Source organism: Ursus americanus, chromosome 16 (assembly GCF_024610735.1).
Source record: "Ursus americanus isolate L20-20 chromosome 16, mUrsAme1.1.p, whole genome shotgun sequence".
Taxonomy (NCBI): Eukaryota; Metazoa; Chordata; class Mammalia; order Carnivora; family Ursidae; genus Ursus; species Ursus americanus.
This window is the reverse complement of record NC_142142.1, coordinates 11,444,150-11,468,767: the sequence shown is the minus strand read 5'-3', so window position 1 is coordinate 11,468,767 and position 24,618 is coordinate 11,444,150. Positions and strand designations below refer to the sequence as shown.

Below are 24,618 nucleotides of genomic sequence, written 5' to 3'. Positions count from 1 at the left end.
AAACCCTCTAATGGCTTTTAGAATAAAACCCAGACTCTTTACTCTGGTCCTGCATGATCTGGCCCCTGCCTAAATCTCTCCAACCTCATATTCTGCCACTTTCCCCCTTAACTACTAAAGAACATTAGGGGAGAGTCAGAAAGTAAACAGATAATTACAATATGGTATATTAAATGGTATAAACATGGTCTATTCAATAGTTATTCTAAATGTAAATGGGCTAAATGCCCCAATCAAAAGACACAGGGTATCAGACTGGATTAAATAGCAAGACCCATGGATTTGCTGTCTGCAAGAGACTCATTTTAGACCCAAAGACACCTCCAGATTTAAAGTCAGGGGGTGGAAAACCATTTTATCATGCTAATGGACATCAAAAGAAAGCTGGGGTGGCAATCCTTATATCAGACAAATTATATTTTAAACCAAAGATTGCTTTAATAAGAGATGAGGAAGGACACTATATCATAATTAAAGGGTCTATCCAACAAGATCTAATAATTGTAAATACGTATGCCCCTAACAAGGGAACAGCCAATTATATAAGCCAATTAATAGCAAAATTAAAGAAACACATAGATAATAATACAATAATAGTAGGGGACTTTAACACCCCACTCACTGCAATGGATAGATCATCTAAGCAGAAGATCAACAAGGAAACAAGGGCTTTGAATGACACACTGGACCAGATGAACTTCACAGATATATTCAGAGCATGCCATCCTAAAGCAACAGAATACATATTCTTCTCAATTGCAAATGGAACATTCTCCTGAATAGATCACAAGCTGTGTCGCAAATCAGGTCTAAACCAATCCCAAAAGATTGGGATCATTCCCTGCTATTTTCAGACCACGATGCTTTGAAGCTGGAACTCAATCACAAGAGGAAATTTAGAAAGAACTCAAATACGTGGAGGCTAAAGAGCATTCTAGTAAAGAATGAATGGGTCAACCAGGAAATTAAAGAAGAATTAAAAAATTCATGGAAAGGGCAACTCTTACCCAACATTTCATCACGGTGTTTCCTTAAAAAGTCTGAGGCATCAAAGTTAAGATCATATTCACGTTTTTAAAAAATAATAAAATAAAATTCACATTTGTAGGAATTATCTAGAACATCCCAAAAAACAAGTAGGGACAAGTTTCCCTACATGGCTATGGCTAAAGTGAAAGCTGAGGCAGTCGAAATAGTAATGAAATTAGAATAGAAAGGTCACTGTACAGGGGCGCCTGGGTAGCGCAGTCGTTAGGCGTCTGCCTTCGGCTCAGGGCGTGATCCCAGCATTCCGGGATCGAGCCCCACATCGGGCTCCTCCGCTGGGAGCCTGCTTCTTCCTCTCCCACTCTCCCTGCTTGTGTTCCCTCTCTCACTGGCTGTCTATCTCTGTCAAATAAATAAGTAAAAAACTTAAAAAAAAAAAAAAGAAAGGTCACTGTACATCTTCTAATTAGATGTTTATATTCACAGCACTTCAGTACAGTTTTAAGAGTCTCTCAAGCATATAACAGAATTTCACTGAGTTGGAACCTCTTGATTCAAATATTTTGGCATGCTACCAAAGTTTTTCAAGGTTATAAGAGAATACAGATATGTTCTGATAACCATTTATTTTGATCCATTTGACTGACCACACCGTGGAAAGTGTACAAGGGCTTTGGAATCAGATCTAAACTAGAATCCGAAGTCCATCACTTACTATTTATCAGCTTTGGCAAGATGTTAACCCTTTTTGAGACTCAGCTGTCTAAGCTGCAAAATACGGATAACAATGTTTATCATGAAAGGTTGCTATGAGGATTGCCTAGCATGTACCTGGCATATAACAGGCATCAACAAATTTTATTTTCTAATCCCTAACTCAAGCTATTAAAAAATTCATGTACATAGAGAACGGAGTCATTAGATTTTAGAAGTAGGTTAGGTTATTTGCCACGACAGAAAATTAAAGGCCCAGGAAATACAATGAGTTCTTTTTCAAATTCCATCATGATTTACCAAAATGTATAAGAAGGGACCTAGAATAAATGAAAAAGGAGAAGGGCATATTACTATAAAGTATCAAAGGCATTACTGGTATAAGGTGTGATTATTTAAAATTATGACCTCGGGTTAGAGATTTTGGTGTTATTTGGTGGTGTCACAACAATGCCAGCTACAATTACAGGGCATGCATGATCCTACTTTACTTGTGAAGTTAGCATTCACATGAGAAACAAAATCTCCTACCATATTAGAGAGGAAGCAGAGTGTAGTGATTAAGAGAATGAGCTTTGGAGAGTTGTCCTAAGAAGTCTGGACTTTATCCCTAAACTGATGGGAAGCCATTTAGGATATTTAATAAGAGCTTTTCTAATTGTTTCCCACCTATCCTAAGGGGAATTGATCACATTCTCTTTTCTAATCTACTCCTTACCTAGTATATAACCTTATTATAGTAACAAACATATATACAGAGGCCAGTATGTCCTCTTTAGCCATATCAGTGTATTCTGGATTACTTTCTCCCATCCCATCCCACTCCCATCCCACTTTGCAACATTAGTAGCAGATGGGCTGCTACATTAGTTTTTTTTCAGAAGATAGTTGCCAATCAATTATTGTCAATTTAGTCTCCAGCCTAAAACACTTAAAATAAGTCACAACTGAGGCCACAGGAACCAGATGAAGAGTCATTACAGCTGCCTACTTTCTGCCTTAGTCTCTATCCTTTCAGGCTTTCTACTGGTTATTTTTACTTACTACCAGGCTACTTTCCTGGCCACATTTCCTCACTTCCTGTTCACTAACTACACAGGCTACTTAGCTATCTCTGGTTCCTGCTTCTCTGGTTGAGCCTGTCCCTGGGTTTTGGTTACTAGGCTGGACATGTTCATTCAAAGTACAGTCATGTAAAAACCACAACTGCATACATGCAAAGATAAGAAATATTAACCAAAAAATGAAAACACTGTTTCTGTTGGGTGATGTTACTATCACTTTACTTTTTCAACAAATTAGAAAAAAAAAGATCACTGGTGTTTCTGGCAGTGTCTGAAAAACTGGAACTAAAATAAAGGGTAATAAATAAGTTATAACCTGGTTATAAAATGATTTCCAAAGGTCTTTTCCACAGCACATTGATTTTATGTCTGTTTCACTGCTATAATCTAAAAGGTTATTAATCTACTATGCAATCCACTTACTTCCCCCTAGACAAAAAGCATAACGTTCTTAAGATCATTTCAGATGACTTTGACTTAGCCTGGTAGTGACAGACTATAGGTAAGATCATACTAAAACTTAAGGTACTCCATACAAAGAGTTTTCAACGGTCCTTTTCACAAGGAAATGACTTTGTATTTCTGTGACATTTTTATTTCAGTAGAAATGGACTTAGAATGGACTTTGACATAAAAATCTTTAATAGACTTTTTCCTGCTCTACTTTATGTTTTGACTATTTTACAATTCATTTTATTTTTCTTGTTGCCAATTACCTACTTACTTAGATAAACACACAACAAATACATTTGTGCAACTACAAATAGATTTTGTAGATTTAGGGGTAAAGAGAAAAATTAAATCTCATATGAGAAAAAATTAAATCATGTGAAAAAAGTTTCTTTTGGCATGGTTCTATTTTAGATTATGGACAGTTTTAAATTATTGGTTTATGGTATAATGATTAAAAGTCAGATCTGAATATAGATCTGAATTCAAGGTATTGTTCTACTATTTTCAAATTCTGTGATCTTGGTCAAATTATTTCTCAAAAATTGTTTCTCAAAAGTATTGTTCTACTATTTTCAAATTCTGTGATCTTGGTCAAATTATTTCTCAAAAATTCATTTATAAAATGAGGTTAAAGAATTCCTCATAGGTTGTGGAGAGTTTTAAATGACATAATATAAATTAATATACTTCCCACAGAACCTGGTATATTATAAATGCCCTGTAAATGATAATTACTATTGTCTCTTCAAACTCCACCAATGTTAACAGCAAATTTTATGGCCTCATAAAAATTAATGACTAAGCCATAATCACATGAAGCTTTGAAAATTCTAAGAGTCCTAATATCAAACAGTAAGTAGCAACCAGGCAGGCAGAACTCAGCTTCAAAGAACTTGTCTTTGCTTTTCAATTTATTCTCCTAGTTTTATCATGGGACAAGGAGTATTAAACTCATTGGAATTCATTATCATCTCTCTATATAAATAATTTTGCTGGTTTCAAAAATATTTACTTAAATACTAGGTTCTTATTCTCCCCTCAATTTAATAGCATTCCTACTTTTCTAATAGACTTATCAGAAAAATAATCAGAGGCGACATTTTTGATTCTCCTATTGATCTTTACGAGCATCTCTTCCTTTCATAAAATATGTATACTCAGACTATACTATAGTAAAAAAATAAACAAAAAGAGAAAGAAAGAGATTTTAGACAACGGGACTGAGTGGTTCCAAAGCAGCTATAACTGGGATGGTAAATTAAACTGAAATCAGGCTTACCAGAAGAACTGGCAATTGCTCAGGGACACAAGATAAGAAAAAATATGAAAAAGTAACATTTTAAATTCTTCTTTATTCTTCCTCACTGTAGTTGATATCTTTTCTTCACAATACTGAACACAACTGTTAGTATATACTTAATTATAAAATTATGTAATGTCTATCTCTGCTGCTGAACTATTAAGCTCCGATGAACAATGATCTGACAATGATACCTAGCACATAACAGATTCTCAGTAAACATTTGTTGAATGAATTAAATGACTAAATTTAGTGGATTTAGGCTCCAAGCCATAACACAATATACCTCATGAATTACTAACAGTTTGTCCCTAATATGCTTCAACACAATGCCAAAGTTCCCAATTCTTTCTGTAAAATCTCCCTCAACTCCAAAAAGTGCATCTCAAGCAGTTATTAAGGATTTTTGATCACAAAATTAAAATACTGAAAATCTTATTCAAGTATTTACTAAATTTCCTTGGGATTTGTTAATCAAATCTTTATTTCCAGGTGAAGTCTGTTCTGTGTACATGTGTGTGTCTCTCTCATATACACACATATTTTCAGTGGGGAGACTTATCTCAGTGAAAAATTCAAACAAGTACATATATGAAAAAGTCTTAGCAAAACATGCCTGCTGTTCAAAGCGTTTAAAAGAAAGCACTCATTCACTCATCGAACATTCTCACGTGTTTAGCTTGCACCAGGTATTGCTGAATGCCAGACACCCAGAAGAGTAAGACTGAGCCCTGCTTTCAGGAAGCTCAGATGGAACAGACACTTAAAAACAGATTATAACAGTTAATATGTACAGTGATAAGACTGCAATCACAAAAGCAAGCAAAATAAGTCAAACAGAGAAAGATAATTATCATAGGATCTCACTCATATGTGGAATTTAAGAAACAAAACAGAGGATCATAGGGGAAGGTAGGGAAAAATAAAACAAGACGAAATCAGAGAGGGAGACGAACAACACGAGACTGTTAATGACAGGAAACAAACTGAGGGTTGCTGGAGGGAAGGGGGGTGGGAGGATGGGGTAACTGGGTGATGGACATTAAGGAGGGAGGGCACATGATGAAATGAGCACTGGGTATTATATAAGACTGATGAATCACTGACATCTGCCTCTGAAACTAATAATACACTACATGTTAATTAATTTAAATTTTAAAAAAAGAAAAAAGACATTGCAGAATTTATAAAAGTATTACAATGAACTCCTATGTACCTTAACCTAGATTTACTAATATTTTGCCATATTTTATCTCTATATTCATTAAAAATGTACATAAAACAAAGTAATACACACATTAGTGTTATTTTGTTGAACTATTTAAGAGTAAGTTGCTGAGACTATGACCTTTTACCCTTAAATTCTTTAGCATTTATCTCCCAAGCAGGGACATTCTATTATATAATCACAATGCAGTGATCAAATACAGGAAACTTACGTTAATACAATATTATTATCTAATATACAGTCCTTATTCAGATTTCACTGATTTGCCCAATACTGCCCTTTAGACTTTCTTCTCATGCTACAAATCCCGTATTTCATTTAGCTGTTAGTCTGGAACAGTTCCTCAGCCTTTCTCTGTGTGTCATGACTTTAATATTATTTTGAAACTTGAACATTTTTTGAGTTGTTTCAAGAATGCACCTCAATTTGTTGTGGGTTTTTTTTTGTGATTGTTTTCGCAACATTTGATTCAGGTCATGCACTTTTGGCAGTAATACCGTATAACTGGTGTTTCCTTTTCAGTGCATCACACCACGAAGAACCAGTTGTTAGTTTGTATCGTTATTAATCATGTTAACTTTAATTTCTTGAATAAGGTGGTATCTACCAGATTTCTGTGTTGTTACCATATTTTCCATTTGTGATTGATCAGTAATCTGTCAGAAGATACTTTCAGGCTGTATAATTATTTCGCAAACACTTTCACCCAGTATTTTTAGCATTCACTGATGACTCTTGTGTGAATCAACCATTACAATGATGGTTGCAAATAGTGATTAAATAAAAAAAAACAACAACTGTATCATTCTGTTTACATTTATTAGTTGGCAATTAAATTTTTATTTAAATTCCAGTTGGTAAACATACTAATATTAGTTTCAGGTGTATAACATAGTGACTCACACCTCCATACATCACCAGGTGCTCCTCACAAGTGCCCTCCTTAATCCCCATCACTATTTCCCCCATTCCCCACCCCTCCTCTGGTAACCATCAGTGTATTCTCTATAGTTGAGTCTATTTCTTGGCTTGGCAATTCTACTCTTAAAAAAAAAAAAAGTATCCCTTCCCATACCATTTGTTTGTTTGGTTGTTAGTATCAGTACAAACTTGTGGATTCTTTTCTCATACCATTTATTGTAACCCAATTCTGTTATTTTTCATTTGGAAGTTCAACTTGTCCTGGCTTGGCCAACTGCCTTCTGTGTTATTTTGACATGATTCCCTCATTTTTTGGACACTCTCTTACTTTCTGGCATCACAAGATGTGTCAGACTCATCTTGTATTCTCCTTGCCTCACCCCAGAAATGGTCATTTCTCCAAGAAGTCTTCATTACTTCAGTGAGGAAAGATTTTTAGAAACCAAGACCTCAACTAGATGTGTTTGCTCCTACTTAAGACTCCCTGCTTTCAGGCCCTTTCAGAATATGCAATCTTTTGTTTGTTTAATTATGCGGATACCAAAATCCAATCGAATACTACAGGGTTCTTCCTTATCTTCCCCCATCGAAATTTATATCTTTCTTCCATATGAGAACCCTCACCCAACAATACAATTTCAATAAATTTCCTCATTTGCTTAATCCTAAAAGGCATACAAAACTAACTTCAGAATTGCCATACTCACTCATACCCCTACCAATAATAAACAGTAAATAAATAAATAAAAGTTAATAAAGTTAGTAAAGTAAGGTTCAAGATTTCATTGAATTTCCTTTTGTTTTCAAACTGGGGACATACAATGAAAATAACATTCAAAGTTAATTGGATTAATATTTTCACTTTCCTCCTTTGTGGTTATGTTCTCTATTTGATAAAGGGTACAGTACTTTTTAAATTATTATTACGACTTTTTCTTTTTACACAGGATTTCATTTCACGGCAAAATGGAGCAGAATGTACAGATATTTCCCATATAATCCCTACTCACCCACGTGCATAGCCTCCCCTATTATCAACGTCCCTAGAGGCACATTTGTTACAACTGATGAAACTATATTAACACAACATTATCACCCAAAGTTCATAGCTTACATTATAGCTCACTTTTGGTATTGTACATTCTATGGATTTAGACAAATTTATAATGGCATGCACCCAGCATTACAGTATCATAGAAATATACAATAGTTTCACAGTGCTAAAAATCTCTGTGCTCTGCCTATTCATCTCTCCCTCCCCCAAACTCCTGGCAACCCTGAACTTTTAACAGATCTTTTCACTGTCTCTATAGTTTTGCCTTTTCCAGAACATTCTAGAGCTGGAATCATATAGCAGGTAGCCTTTTCAGACTGGCTTCTTTCACTTACTAATAGACATTTTAGGTTCCTCTTTGTTTTTACATACTTTGATATCTCACTTCTTTTTAGCACTAATTACATTTCATTGTCTGGAGATACCACAGTTTATCCATTTACCTACTACAGGACTTCTTGTTTGCTTCCAAGTATTCGCATTATAAATAAAGCTGGTATAATTATCTGTGTGATTTTTGTATGGACATAATTTTTCAACTGTTTTGGGTAAATAACAAAAAGCACAACTGATTGGTATGGTGAAATTATGCTGAGCTTTTGCAAGAAACCACCAAACTGTCTTCCGAAGTGGCTGCTCCATTCTGCATTCCTAGCAGCAATGAATGAGAGTTCGTATTGCTCCACATCTCAAAAGTGTTTGGATTTTGGCCATTCTAATAGATGTATAGTGGGATCTCGTTATTTTAATTTGCATTTTTCTGATGATATACGATGTAGAGCAACTTTTCATATTATTTACTATCTATAAATCTTTGGTGAGGTGTCTGTTAAGGTCCTTGGTCCATTTTTTAACCAAGTTGTTTCCTTAATGTTGAATTTTATATTTACATTTTGTATACCAAGAGTTCTTTATATATTTTGGATAACAATTCTTTATCAGATGTATCTTTTGCAATTTATTTTTCTTTGTATTCGAAGTCAGGGTCCCTCCTCCTAATTTCCACTACTCCTGTTCTGCCAGATCTAATTGCATTTTTTGAGTATGTGAAAACACACTATGGTTCCAAATATAAAAACAATACTAAAAGGTATACTCTGAGAAGTGTTAAACAGTCCTGTATCATTTTACAATATACTTTTACACTCTGCATCTTTAAAAGCATATATGGGTTTTATGTTTAAAGCTTATATGGGATCTTAAGTTGTAATAAATATCCATGTGTCCGTTTAATTTTGAATCAAGGGTATATATCCTAACAGAAAATTCTTTAAAATGTGAACGCTGAGGGACGCCTGGGTGGCTCACTCGGTTAAGTGGCTGCCTTCAGCTAGGGTCATGATCCCAGGGTCCTGGGATGGAGCCCCATGTTAGGCTCTCTGCTCAGGGGTGTTGTCTGGTTCTCCCTATCCCTCTGGCCCTCCCCCCACTTGTGCTCTCTCTCTTCTAATAAATAAATTCTTTTTTAAAAAGTGAATGCTGAGTCAAAGGGTAATTGCATACATAGTTTTGTTAGATATTGCCAAATTCACCTACAAAAATTTTGTGTTCTCACCAGCAATATCTGAAGAGTGCCGATTTCTACCACAGCTTTGCCAAGAATATGCTGTCAAGCATTTCACTTTTTGCCAATCTGACAAATGAGAAATAATACATCAGTATAGTTCTCATTTGCATTTTTTTTATTATGAGTGAACTGAGTATCTTTTCTTAAATATGTTGGCTATTTTTAATATATATTTTGGAGAATTTTCTGTCTGTCTCTGACGACTTATTTCTATTGGATTTTTGGTCCTTTTTATCCTCAATTTTAAAAGTCATTTTTGTGTTAGGGATATTAAACCTCTACCTGTAGTGTACATCATAAATATTTTCACTGTTTGGTCTTTTGCTTTGAACTTTGCTTATGGTATTTTTTTTGCCAAGCCAAAGTTTTTATTTAATTGGTCAACATTTTCCTTTATTACATCTGGACGTCAAATCACAGTTACAAAGACTTTCTCCACACACTGGATATAGAAGAATTCAAATGTATTTTCTTCTAGTGGTTACAAGACTTTAGTTTTTATAATTAGGTCTCCGATCAATTTAGAACTTTTTCTTATGTATAAGGTATACATACATCCATTCTATTCTTCTGAATACCATTTATTAAAATATTCATCTTTCTCCCAGTGATTAGAGATACAATCTTTGTCAACTCTAAGATGGACTTGGGTCTATTTATGCCTTTTTATTTTTTTTTAAGATTTTATTTATTTATTTACTTTAAAGTGAGAGAAAGCACAAGTCAGGGGGAGGGCAATGGGGGAGGGAAAGGGAGGATTCCGTGCTGAGCACAGAGCCCCACATGGGGCCTGATCTCACGACCCTCAGATCATGACCTGGGCTGAAACCAGGAGTCTGACGTTCAACCAACTGAGCCACCCAGGTGCCCCTATTTATGCCTTTAAAAAAAAAAATTCCATTGTACTATCTATTGGAATACCAGTACTATATATACACTATTTTACCAATGCAAGTTTTAAAGTATACTTTAACATATACAGAAGAGTTAGTTTATCCTTATAGCTCTTCCTTTTTAAAGATTTCATAAATATCTTTGCATGTTTATATTTTCATATGAACTTTAGTATCCACTTGTCTTAATGAAAACAACTTACTGGTTGCTCTATTAGTATTATTTATTTTAATAAATTAACCTAGGGGCACCTGGGTGGCTCAGTGGGTTAAGCGTCTGCCTTCAGCTCAAGTCATGATCCCAGGGTCCTGGGATCCAGCCCCTCATGCGGCTCCCTGCTCAGTGGGCTACATGCTCAGCTGGAAGCCTGCTTCTCCCTCTCCCTCTGCTGCTCCCACTGCTTGTACACTCTCTCTGTCAAATAAATAAATAAAATCTTTAAAAAAATAATAATAGATTAACCTAGACTAACAGACATGTTTAAGTTGTCTATCTAGAAACAACTTTTTAGTTTTTCATATTTTCTTTCATGTCATCAAGTGTTCTAGTTTTTTTCACACAGATATTACATATTTCTCATTAAATCTATTCCTAGGTATTTTATCTTTTGGGATTATATTTTAAATGGGGTCTTCTTTACTATTATATTTAATGGGATATTGTTTGTATGTATGGTTATTGCTTTTTATAATTTTAAACCTGATACCTCACCAAATAGTTGCACTGAGTTAGCTTGAGAATTGATTCTCTGGATGACAGTTTTCAGGAATACTATGGTATCTATTAACAGAGATAGTTTCCTTCTTTCCCAATTCCTAGGTCCTTAATCATTTTCTCTGGTATAAATGCACTGATTAATGTCTCTAGTGCTTCTAGTGCTTCCACACTGAGTAAAATGCTGGCTTTAGGACTGAGGTATTATATTACCATATTAATACAGTATCCATCAATTCCTAATTTCTCTTGAGTTTTCTTTTTAATCAGAAATGGGTACTGAGGGGAACCTGGGGGCTCAGTTGGTTAAGCATCTGCCTTCAGTTCAGTTCATGACCTGGGATCAAGCCCTGTATCGGGCTCCCTGCTCAGCAAGGAGCCTGCTTCTCCCTCTCCCTCTGCCTGCTGCTCTCCCTGCTCATGCTCTTTTTCTCTTTCTCTCTGTCAAATAAATAAATAAAATCTTAAAAAAAAAAAAAAGAAACAGGTACTGAATTTTGACAAAGGCTTTTCAGCATTTACGAAATCACATGGTGATTTATGATAATCACATGGTTTTTCCCCTTGAATTTACTCCTGTAATAAATTGTATTTATCGTATGTATTAATGTATCTCCTAAATTTGAATGATCCTGCACTCTGGGGACCAAACTCCAGTTGTCATGGCATATTATTTTCCTAATGTGGGGCCAGATTCCATTTATTATCTACTACTTTTTAAAATAAGAAAAGAGAGAATTAAATTAATTTAAATATCTTGTTTAATAACTCAAAAAAAAAAAAAAAAGCTTTTAAAACCAAAAGTTCTTTTGTTCTTTAAGTTTGGCACAAACTGATTTGACAGTAAAACCTGACCTGATTGGACATAAGGCTACTAATATAAGGCTACTTATAATAATTATTTAGCCCAGTTAGTGTAAATATTCATGTTAAGCAGCAAGATGAATAGCTCACCTATGGAGTGCTGCCTCAAGTCTTGGTGGGCTTAGTAGGTATACTGTAGTATATACAATCTATTAATTTTCTAAAATCCAAAAGCAATCTGAATTCAGAAATACTTCTGGTTCCAAGGAACTGAATAAGGATTTATTAATCTATATTAGTAGTGTAAATGGAAGAAATTTTTTTCTTTAATTGAGCTCAAGGGCTTTCTCTGACCTTCAAAGAATAAATTTCATAAGGATGCCTTCCATGAAGAGATACTGATACAAGAGGCCCAAGAATTTCATTATGATGCCTCTATTGTGCTGTATTTTTTGTCTCCCTTAAGCACCACTAAACCTTCTTCAGTTGGAAAAAGATTACAGGAAAAAGTAATTTAGAAAATATGTACCTCCGTATATTCACAGGAATATCAGAAGACAGCAGATTACCACAATATGTGGAATAGTTACTCAAATCATCATATATGCGTCAACATAAAAAAATGCCTTTTGGTCATTAATATGCAAATGAATTCACTTAAAAGACACTGATCCCTGTTAAGAGAAAATCCTCAAACTCAGGGTGATAAACAGGATTCATCAATCTTCAACAATTAGGAGTGGCTGCCTGGATCCTAAATGTCAGGTACAATGGGAAAAGTAGCTATACCCCACCAGAGAAGAGATACAGCTCCTATACATGATATTGCTGTTTTCAAATCTTCTGTATCTATATTCTCTTTTACTGCTTTTCTTCCTTCAGCCCCACCCAAGATATAAACACTCAACATCTCATTCTCTCTCACAGTGTGCACATTCCTCCATTTCCTGTGTCCACTGGTTTTTAGTTTTTAATCAAGTATTGAGATATACCATTAAACTCACTCAATGTATGACTTTATGAGTTTTAGTAAATTTAAAAACTTGTACAACCATCACAATCCAGTTTTTGTGATAACTGCATCACCCCGAGAACCCATCTGTAGTCAACATCCAGTCCCACCTTAAACCCCATGTAACTAATGATTTCCTTATCTCCATAATTTTGCCTTTTCTAGAAATTTCATGTAAATAGAATCACATAATCTGTTTTCTTTTATATCTTTTAGTTTCTTTCTCTTGGCATATTTCTGAGGTTCCTCCTTTTTGTTAAATGCATCAGTAGTTCACTCCTTTTTGCTTGCTAATAATTTATGATATCTGCATTGATATTCATATTAGCCCTTAATTTTCCTTTTTACGGCACTTTATCTCCTTTTTTACAGCACTTTTATCACGTTACATTAACACTTTGCTTCATAAAAAGAATTTGGAAATTTTCCTTTCTTATTCATGCTTTGAAAAAATTTATGTAATATTGGAATTATCTGGTCTTTGTGAAGTTTTAGTAGAATTCTCTGTGAAACTCTCCGGACCTGGTATTATTTTGTGGAGCTCCTTGACAGCTTCTTTTCTTTATACCGACATTGGCCTGTTCAAACCTTTCTATCCTTTCTGGGTCAATTTTGGTAAACTATTTTCTTAGTAAATTATCCATTTCTAAACGTATTTACATAGAGGTTTTATTTTTATTTATTTATTTTAGAACAAGTCAGCAAATAAAAATTCCGGTTTATTGTTGGACAACACTGTTTCACACATACATCAAAAAAGTCAAAAAGAGGTTTTAAAATTTAATTCCTTTGCCTCAGTGGATATTTCCCTTTGCCATTTCTTATTATGTATGTTCATGCTCGCTTCCTTTCTTCTTAAGTTAGCTAGTTGCGTACTTTTTCTTTAAAGAAAAAAATGGATTTGATGTATTAATGAGAACTATGTTTTTCTGTCCTCTATCTTGTTAATTTCTGCTTATGTCTTTATAATTTCATCCCTTGAACTTTCATTTGGTTTACTTTGTGGTCTTTTTTCCTTGCCTTTTGAGATCTGATATATATATTTCACTTTTTGGGTGGCACCTGAGTGGCTCGGTTGGCTAAATCCATCTTTTGGCTAGGGTCTTGATCTCAGGGTCCTGGGATCCATCCAGCACCAGGTCAGGCTCCCGCAGGCTCCCAGGGCTCCCTGCTCAGTAGGGAGTCTGCTTCTCCCTCTGCCCCTCCCCCTGCTTGTGCTCTCCCTCTCTCTCTCAAATTAATAAATAAAATCTTTAAAAAACTTCACTTTTTAACCTTTTATTATTAAGTGTTTAAGCCTATGGATTGTCCTCTGATGGCTGCTTTACATAAATCCCCATAGACTCTGATAGGCAAAATTTCTGTTACAACTCTATTTTAAGGATATCATAATTTCACTTTCCATTTTCCCTTTCAATCAATAGTTAATAGAAGATTTGAAAATTCTGAAAAGGAAGAACCTTTTTCTGGTTTGAATTTGTTGTTAATTTTTAGCATGAATGCATTGTAATCAGAGGATATTATTTTATTATTTCTTCTTCATGGAACTCATTCTTTTGTTCTTACGAATGTTTTATGCACACTTGAGAAGAGGGCATATGTTCTATTAGGGTGTGAAGTTCAGCATAAACCCACTGGTCTGCTTTACTGGTTGTTATTAGGTCTTAGATACTGTTGATTTTTTGCTGTTGTTCACTTTACCTGTCTTATACTGAGTGTGGCATCTTCTATTATTATATTTCTATTTCTCCTTGTATCTTTTGTAGTTTCTGCTATATAAAAATAGTATTTGTATTATTTGGTGCAGAGATATTCGTAACTGTTCTATTTTCATTGTGAATCATGGTTTCTAGAATTATAAAGTCTTTGTCACATTTAATGCTTTTTAATGAGAATTCTACTTTATATGATATCAAGATCACTACCCCTACTTCCTTATGATTTCTAATTTCCTGAAATCATTTTGTTTTAGGTGTGTCTTTTGTATAAAGCATAAAGTTTGGTTTTGTTTAGTAATCAAATTTGAAAATGTTTTTCTTTTGACAGTTAAGCTCATTTGTGATTGGTATGACTGATGTGTTTAATCTCAACTCACACTGTCTTACTATAATTGTTACACATATTATTTTATATTTAATGTACTTCTCTAAGTGATAAGTCTTTTCTGCTCTTTAAGAAACTTCTTTTGGTATGTAGAAAATGCATTTTTTTATTCTAAGGGTTTCTTTTGTATTTAGGCGTTTTATAGTACTGAGTCCCCCTTTGTTTTCTTACTCGATCTTTTACAACCCAATTCTTACTTTTAAATCATATTCTTTAGTACTCAACTTATTACCTAGGCAACAGTCAATGAACTTATTCTACTTTGCCCTTTCCTTTCCTCATTTAAAAAAACTTCATTCTTTCTACTTATTACACCACATAATGTGTCCATATGTTACCCTTCAACCCTATCCCACCTGTAGTAGCCTTAGATCTATAGTTAAATATATTAAAGACTCAACATTTTGCCAAAAGTTTTCCCAGTCTTCTCTTAGTTGGATGAACATCACTCCCTGATATAATGTAGTCAGCAGAACTTTCTGTGATGATGGACATGTTCTTTATCTGCATTGCCCAATACGGTAGCCACAAGCCACATATGAGTATTAAGCACTTGAAATGTGACTAGTGTGACAGAGGAATTGAATTTTACATTTTACTTCATTTCAATTAATTTAAATTTAAATTGCCACATGTGGCTAGTAGCTACTAAATTAGTACAGTGCTCACAGATTCATGAGGAAGGAGTCATGTATATAATAGTCAGTGAGACTTGCATGTTTAAAACTGTCTTTCTATAACCTGGATATCTGAAAAACAACTTGATTAGAAAAGAAATCTGTGGCTGACACTAAAAATGCTGTTCCACCTTTCTTTGTGTTGCTGATGAGGTCTAATGCTGGCCTAATTTACTTGCTCTAGTCAGTAACCCGGCCTTTTTTGCTAGAGCTTGAAGGATTTTTTTTTTCTGTTTTTAAAATCCAGCAGTTTTACAAGGCTGTTTCAGAGTTAACCATTCCAAGTCAGTTTTAAGAGGCAAAAATGGACCTTTTAATACGCAGATTCATTTCTTTCTTCTTTCATTTCTAAAAAGGTTCTTGAATTATAGCTTTAAATGTAAGTTCTATTTCTTCTTCTTTTTTTTTTTTTAAAGCTCAGGCTTTATTTATTTATTTTTTTTTTAAAGATTTTATTTATTTATTCGACAGAGATAGAGACAGCCAGCGAGAGAGGGAACACAAGTAGGGGGAGTGGGAGAGGAAGAAGCAGGCTCATAGCAGAGGAGCCTGATGTGGGGCTCGATCCCACAACGCTGGGATCACGCCCTGAGCCGAAGGCAAACACCTAACCATTGTGCCACCCAGGCGCCCCTGTAAGTTCTATTTCACTGTTTTGTTTTTCTTCTCCAGTGACTCCAATTGTATGTTTATGAGGTCTTCTTTGCCGCTCTCCCACTTCAATCACTTTCTGTCAGACCCTTTTCTTTATCTCACTTTCCTTCTTTTGCTTATTTCTCTGCCTTCTTAGGTAGTCCTTATTAAATATTCAACACCTTGTAATTCAGCCTCAACATCTTTCGCTATGTTTAATCCTAATTTTCTTTCTTTTAGAAGAAGGGGATGTTATTTGTTTTTAAATTTTTGATTCATTTCTTTGAGGCTAGTTAATTCAGCCAGGAGTTTTATGTTATAGTTTCCTTCCACTTGGTAACGAGTTGTGGGGGAAAGATGCCCATGCACCAAAAAATTTTGATTTTCATTTTCTGTTTTCTTTTTACAGTAATATTATATGGACATAGACTGCTGCTTTTGGTCCATTTTGCAGAAAGAGTAAAGATTTTGGGGGGCTTAAGCATTCCCAGCTCAAGACTGCCCCCTTCTGGCAGAATAGTGAGGTTCGGTGCCCTTTTTCATATATACTTACTTGGGCAATAGACGGAGTGAAGGGGGAAGGGGCTGTTAAGTTTTATAGTTCCTTTGTTTCCACAGGATCTTAATACCTCCCTCTAGCTTCCTTCTTTCCCTTCACTGACATATCTCCAAAAGTTCCCTCCCCCTTTCTTTATTTAAATACTTTTTTTTAATAAGAAAGAGAGAAGAAGAGAGAGAATCCCAAGCAGGCTCCACATTCGGCACGGAGACTGACACAGGGCTCAAATCCCAGTTCCCTGAGATCATGACCTGAGCCAAAATCAAGTCAGGCACTTAACCTACTGAGCTACCCAGGTGCCCCAGTCCCACCCCCTTTCTATTTATCTCTTTCCCAGAAGTGGTACCTTTCCAAAAGTGCCACCTTAGGTCTTACACACTTTTAAGTCCCTTACCTTTAGCCAGTACTGTAATCTACCAGATCTTAGACTGCTTTCAGAAATTTTGCAATTAATGTGGAGCTTTATTATTTTTTTTTCAGACTTAGGCTCTCAACCCCTCTCCTCTTTTTCATGCAGTTTTTCAAACGTCCCCAACTCTAAAACATCAAAGATGGTTCTGTTGGAAATTGGTGTTTTTACTTATTTAAAAACGATTTGAAATTCATAGTATTCTTTCTCTCACAGTAAGGCTGAAAGTATTGAATAAGTGTGGTACTATGTACTTTCTTAATCTGTATGGTTTTCTGGGAGGATGAGTGGACAAACTCTAATTAAGGCGGACACCCTTATCCTAGGGCAACCAGGAAGTCCTGTAAATCATTTTATTCTTATTGTTATTACTGACTGTGATTTGTCCGTATTTTATAAACATTTTTAAAACATCCCTGGAAATAGGGGCACCTAGGCAGTGCAGTTGGTTAAGCTCTAACTCTTGGTTTTGGCTCAGGTCATGAAATCAGGGTCCTGAGATTGAACCCTCGTCGATCTCCATGCTCAGTGTGGAGTCTACATTAGAATCTCTCTCCCTCTGCCCCTACACGCCTACACACTCTCTCTTTCTAAAAAAATAAATACATAAATCTTAAAAAAAAAAAATCCCAGGAAATAAAGCAAAGTGCTAAGTTTGTGGACAAGTCTTCCTTTTGAAGTAACTTTCTTAAAACAAATAACTTTCTTAAAACGTCATGCATATGAGAAATGGATTCAGAAACTGAAGTCTCTCATATTCAATGATTAATTATGGTAGAATCTGATATGACACATTATGGCTTATTGATTTGTAGTAATTAGAAGTCATTTCTACCCATGTATAAATAATACTTTGGGCTAAAACAAGAAATTGTGTTTAGAAGGTTATATATAAAAGAAAAAAAAGAATTAACTTATTATTTTTCTTGTATGATGATGATGATGCAAGAACATGACAGATTTTCCCATCTTATGCTCTTGTGAAGTTCATTTATCCACCCATCCAACACTCATTGAAGACCACTAAATTGCCAGTTAGTAGGGATACAAAGATAACCAAGACACAGTCCCTGCCTCACAGACAAGGCAGAGAGAGGAATATGAGTAAGTTGCAAAAGGTTAGATACAGTACAATATCCTTCAAAAAAAAGTTTGAAAAGATGCAAACCATATTATATATACTTTTAAGTATACATATATATGTAGTCATATATATGTAGTATAAATACAAAAACACATGAGAAAATGATAATTAAATTAAGTAGAAAGGTTAACTCTAGGAGGATGAGCTAGAAGGACGAGGGAAATAAAATCAGGCAGGAATACAAATGTAGCTTCAATTTTATCCATGGTAGTTTATTTCCTTAAAAAAGAAAAAAATCTGAAACAAATATTGCAAAGTACTAACAACTGACAAAGCTGAGTGGTAAGACACATGGGTATATTTGTTATATTATCTCTATTCTTTTCTGTATGCTTGAAATATTCAGATTTTTAAAAAACTGTATTCAAAATGCAGTTCAATTTACTGGAGTTTTAAATCAGAAGTTTCAGAATATGTTCAAGTTGTGTAATAAACGACACAAAATTAAGAACCAACTTTAGGTATGAACGAGAAAAATAACCCATCTGAATACTGTACATCATTTTTAGACGAAGTGTTACACATACCTGTGAGTGCTAAATAAGAAGCAATGTATCGCTTTTCCAGTCCATCTCTAACACTCTGAATTGCACCAAAAATTGGAGGTATAATCATAATCAGGTTACTCACTGTATTCCCTATAGGAGAAGAACACAAGAAAATAACTATATTAGTCAATACCACTTTAAATAAAATACATGAACTTGACCCTTAATAAAAATTAAATAGGTGACTTCTAAGAAAGATGGTGGAAACATATTCACAAGGTGCTAAAGGAAAATAATTCTCTACTCAAAAAAATCCTGTAAAATGATCCAATTAAAATAAAAATAACCTTTGACAAGAGAAACTAAGATTATTCTTTCTTTTTTTTTTTAAGATTTTATTTATTTGTCAGAGAGAGAGAGAGAGAGAGAATGAGCAAGCACAAATGGGGGGAGCATCAGGCAAAGGGAGAAGCAGGCTCCCCACTGAGCAAGAAGCCGGATGCAGGACTCAAACCCAGGACCCTTGGATCATGACCCGCACTAAAGACAGACGATTAACTGACTGAGCCACCCAGGTGTCCCTAAACTAAGATTTTTTGATCAGAAGTTTCACTAAAGAAAATTCTTTTTTTAAAAGGTTTTATTTATTTATTTGACAGAGAGAACACGAGAGAGAGAGAAAGAGAGAGAGAGAGAGAGAGAGAGAGAGAGAACACCAGCAGGGGGAGCTGCAGAGGGAGAGGGAGAAGCCGGCTTCCTGGGGAGCAGGGAGCCCAATGCAGGGCTGGATCCCAGGACCCCAGGACTATGACCTGAGCCCAAAGCAGATGCTTAACCAACTGAGCCACCCAGGCGCCCCTTAAAGGTAATTCTAAAGATAAAAGTATCTCAAAAAGAACCTCAAAGATACAGCAAAAAATTAGCTGGAGAAGGCAGCCATTGAGACTGAAAGAGTGGTCCATGGATACACTAATGACAAGACAAAATACAGAATTGTGTTACTTTTGTCTGTTGAATCAAATAGCAACAAATTGGGGTATGCATTTCGCATGTATTTTTGAAATTTCATTTTATGGTGATATATTTAATTTGTTTCTAGCAATGGATCCTCATCTGAGTTTTGTTCCTGTCTTTACAAAAACAAAAACAAATCTCAAACATGAAAAGCAAAGAAATAATAAACACCCAAAAGCAGAAATAAGTAGTAAAATGGGAAAAGAAATGGATAAACTATTTTATAAATTGACTCTGGGTAGAATAAAGTGGCACAAAACATTCAAAATTCCAAATGAATGATTTTCAACACAGGAACTTATAACAAGACATATATCAATTAATGGACATATACAGAACACTCTACCATACAGCATATACGTTCTTCTCAAGTACACATGGAACGTTTGGACAGACCATCTGTTAGACTATAAGTTCTCAACAGACTTGAAAAGAGATAACATACAAAATACCTCCTCCAACCACAACAAAAGGAAGTTAAAAATAACCAAGCAAAAACAAAAATTCATAAGTCTGTGGAAATCAAATGACATATTCTTTTTTTTCCTTTATTTTTGGGGGCTATTTGCCTTCCCAATATCACTCTCCCTTTTTTCTTAATAAAAAAAAGAACCCCAATTTTTAACCTGAATACATTGCTACTCGCTAAGAAAACTACATTTCTAAGAACTCTTTGCAGCTTGGAATGGTCATGAGACTTGAGTTCAAGATAAATGGAAGTCTGCCATGGTACTTTCAAGAAAAATGGAGGTTACACCCTTCTTGTTTCCTCTTCCCCTTCTCTACTATAGGAAATGTGGATGTAATAGCTAAAGCCTTCTTGGTCTCTGAGGGGACACTGGGAATCTAAGCCCATGTCTAAGCCCATCTAAGACCTACCTCTGCCCTATGGTCCTTCTAACTGGACTTAGAATCAAATTGACAGGGGCACCTGGTTAAGTTATGAAGGTAAAGGGTAGTCTTTCTTAATAGCTCTCTTCCTGTTATATACTCTCCCTTTCAATGTAAATTTAGGTAGCTGCCCGGAGGCAGAGAGCTTTTCCTGTATCTGCTGTGTTTTAATTACTTTTTAAAAAGATGTATTTATTTATTTTAGTGGGGGGGCAGAAGGAGAGGGAGAGAGAGAATCCAAGCAGATTCCCCGCTGAGTATGGAGCCCAACACAGAGCTCCTTCTCAGAATCCAGAGATCATGACCTGGGCTGAAAACAAGAGTCAGACACATAACCGAATGAGCCACCCATGCACCCCTTGATTACTTTTAACTCAAAATAATCTTTAGACCACGATGGCCCATCTTGGGCAGCCTGCCCTAGGCCCCTATACCAAAAATGGCTAAGCAACAAAATAAGAGAAGCTTGTGTCCCTGATACCGTAGAGCTGCCATCCAAACCCCAAACTGCCTTTCTTCAGATGGAAATAAATCTACATCTTCTTTAAGGCACTAATTTTCACATATTTGTTACTCACAGCCAAACCTAATCCTAACTGATGCAAAAGATGCAGTGCACCTTATTTCATTTGAATTAAAAATGCTAACAACCTTTTCTCTGTGAACACAAAGCCCGATACCATCCCGAAACTGAACGACAAATGTCTGTCTTTGAGTCATTACACATCTTTGGTAAATTTATTTATTTATTATTATTATTTTTTAAAGATTTTATTTATTTATTTGACAGAGAGAGAGAGACAGCCAGCGAGAGAGGGAACACAGGCAGGCGGAGTGGGAGAGGAAGAAGCAGGCTCCCAGCAGAGAAGCCTGATGTGGGGCTCGATCCCAGGACTCCGGGATCATGCCCTGAGCTGAAGGCAGACGCTTAACGACTGAGCCACCCAGGCGCCCCACATCTTTGGTAAATTTAATGCTGTTATATGAATGATAAACTTAAACTAATACAAGTGTTTTTTATGAAGAATGCTTTCATTTTTTATTTTAACAACATTAAAATGAGAAGATAAGTATAAACATGAAGTTAATATCTTACGTCAGCTCCCTTTTTTTTTTAATTGAGAGGAAGGGAGAGGGTGAGCAGGGTGAGGGAGTTTGGAGGTCGGGGGGAGGAGGAGAGGGAGAGAGAGAATCCTAAGCAGACTCCCTGATGAGCCTGTAGCCCGATGCGGGGCTCAATCTCACGACCCTGAGATCATGACCTGAGCCAAAATCAAGAGTCAGAAGCTTAAACAACTGAGCTACCCAGGCACCCCTATGTCAGCTTCTTTTTAAATTATAGTTGATACATAATATTCCATCAATTTCAGGTGTATAACAGTGATTTGACCAGTCTATACATTATGCTGCGCTCACTACAAGTATACCCATCACCATCGCTCACCATACAATGCTAATTACAATACCATTTCCTATGCTGTACCTTTCATCCCCGAAACTTATTCATTCCATAACTGGAAGTCTGTATCTCCTACTTCATGCACTTTGCCCATCCTCCCTGGCAACCATAGTTTGTTCTCTGCATTTATGGATCTGTTTTTGCTGTGTCTTTGCCTGTTTTGTTTTTTAGATTCCAAATAAGTGAAATCATATGGTATTTGTGTTTCTCTGATTTATTTCATTTATTAGCCTAATTACATCTAGGCCCATCCATGTTGTCACAAATGCCAAGATAACATTCATTTTTTTATGGCTGGGCAATATTCCATTATATATATGTACCATATCTTCTTTATCCATTCATCTATGGATGGACACTTGGGCTACTTCCATCTTGTGGCTGTTGTTAATAATGCTGTGATAAACACAGAAATGCATGTATCTTTTCAAATTAGTGTTTTCATTTTCTTTGGATAAATGCCCAGTAGTGGGATTACTGGACCATATAATATTACTATTTTTTATTTGGGGGTATTTTTTAAAGTAATATCTACATCCTCATAACCCTGAAATTAAGAGTTGCATGCTCTACCAACTGAATCAGCCAGGTGCCCTGATATCTCTAACTTTTTGAGGAACCTCCACACTGTCTTCCACAGTGGCTGCACCAATTTACATTCCCACCAACAGTGCACGAGGGCTCCCTCTTGTCCACATCCTCACCAACACTTTTTTTTTTTTTTTAAGATTTTATTTATTTATTCGACAGAGATAGAGACAGCCAGCGAGAGAGGGAACACAAGCAGGGGGAGTGGGAGAGGAAGAAGCAGGCTCTCAGCAGAGGAACCTGATGTGGGGCTCGATCCCATAATGTCGGGATCACACCCTGAGCCGAAGGCAGACGCTTAACCGCTGTGCCACCTAGGCACCCCCTCACCAACACTTTTTATATCTTATTAATTCTAGTCACTCTTGCCTTTTCATTTTGTTGATGGTTTCCTTCACTGTGCAAAAGCTTTTCATTTTGATGTAGTCCCAATAGTTTATTTTTGATTTTGTTTCCCTTGCCTGAGGAGACATATCTAGAAAAATGTTGCTAAGGGTGATGTCAAAGAAATTACTGCCTATGTCTTCTTCTAGTAGTTTTATGATTTCTTGAATCCATTTTGAGCTTATTTTTGTGTATGGTATAAGAAAGTGGTCCAGTTTCACTCCTTTGCATGTAGCTATCCAGTTTTCCCAGCACCATTTATGAAGGGGTTGTCTTTTTCCCATTATATATTCTTGCGCCCTTGTTGGAGATTAGTTGACCATATAAGCATGGGTTTCTTTCTGGACTCTTTATTCTGTTCCATTAATCGATGTGTCCGTTTTTGTGTCAGTACCATACTGTTTTGATAAACACCATATTCTTAAACAACCAATGGATCAAAGAAGAAATCACAAGAGAAAATAGAAAATACTTAGAGATGAATTAAAATAAACACAACACCCCAAAATTCATGGGATGCAACAAAAGCAGCACCAAGGCAAAATTTACAGATATAAATGCTTATATTAGAAAACAAGATCAGGGGCGCCTGGGTGGCACAGCGGTTAAGCGTCTGCCTTCGGCTCAGGGCGTGATCCCGGCATTGTGGGATCGAGCCCCACATCAGGCTCCTCTGCTATGAGCCTGTTTCTTCCTCTCCCACTCCCCCTGCTTGTGTTCCCTCTCTCGCTGGCTGTCTCTATCTCTGTCAAATAAATAAATAAAAAATCTTTAAAAAAAAAAAAAAAGAAAAAAAAAAGAAAACAAGATCAGTGGGGCACCTGGGTGGTTCACTCAGTTAAGCAACTGCCTTCAGCTCAGGTCATGATCTCAGGGTTCTGGGATTAAGCCCCACATTGGGCTCCCTGCTTAGTGGGGAGTCTGCTTCTCCCTCTGCCCCTCCCCCCAATTGTGCACTCTCTCTCTCTCAAATAAATAAATAAAAATCTTTAAAAACAAACAAACAAACAAATAAGATCAGGGCACCTAGGTGGCTCAGTCAGTTAAGTGACCAACTCTTGATTTCAGCTCAGGTAATAATCTCAGGGTCATGAGATCAAGCCCTGCACATTGGGCTCCATGCTCAGCACTGGGATTCTGTCTCTCTTCTTCCCCCCCTCTGCCCCTCCCCCTCCCCTGCTCATGCTCTCTCTCTCTCTCTCTCTCTAAAAACAAAAAGCAACAAGAAAGATCTCCAAGCTGAAATGAAATAATGCTAATTAGTAAAATGAATATATATAAAAATACACAACATACTGGTGAAGGTAAGTATATGGTCCAAGTCTGAATGCTCTAGTACCATAATATGATGGTATATTAATCACTTACCTCTATAACTTAAAAAAGTGAAAGGACAAAAATATTAAAAATAACTACAGCTGCAAAAAAAAAAAAAACCCACACACAAAATAAAACTATAGCTGCAAATGACATATCCAATAGTTAGTATCCAAAATATAAAAAGGACTGATACACCACCCAAGAAATCAAATACTCTAATTAAAAAATGGGCAGAAA

At 35.8% G+C, this 24,618-nt stretch overlaps 1 protein-coding gene across 6 annotated transcripts in view; it reads right to left on the bottom strand.

Moving 5' to 3' along the window:
- The window catches only part of ACER3 (alkaline ceramidase 3), a 176,037-nt gene that overhangs the window by 89,002 nt on the left and 62,417 nt on the right, over positions 1-24,618 (bottom strand). For all 6 annotated transcript variants that reach the window (XM_045816290.2, XM_045816292.2, XM_045816289.2 and 3 more), the window contains exon 2: positions 18,765-18,875. In XM_045816290.2, the coding sequence (XP_045672246.1) occupies positions 18,765-18,852 (88 nt within the window). In that variant the 5' untranslated portion in view covers positions 18,853-18,875. The remainder of the gene's footprint in view (positions 1-18,764; positions 18,876-24,618) is intronic.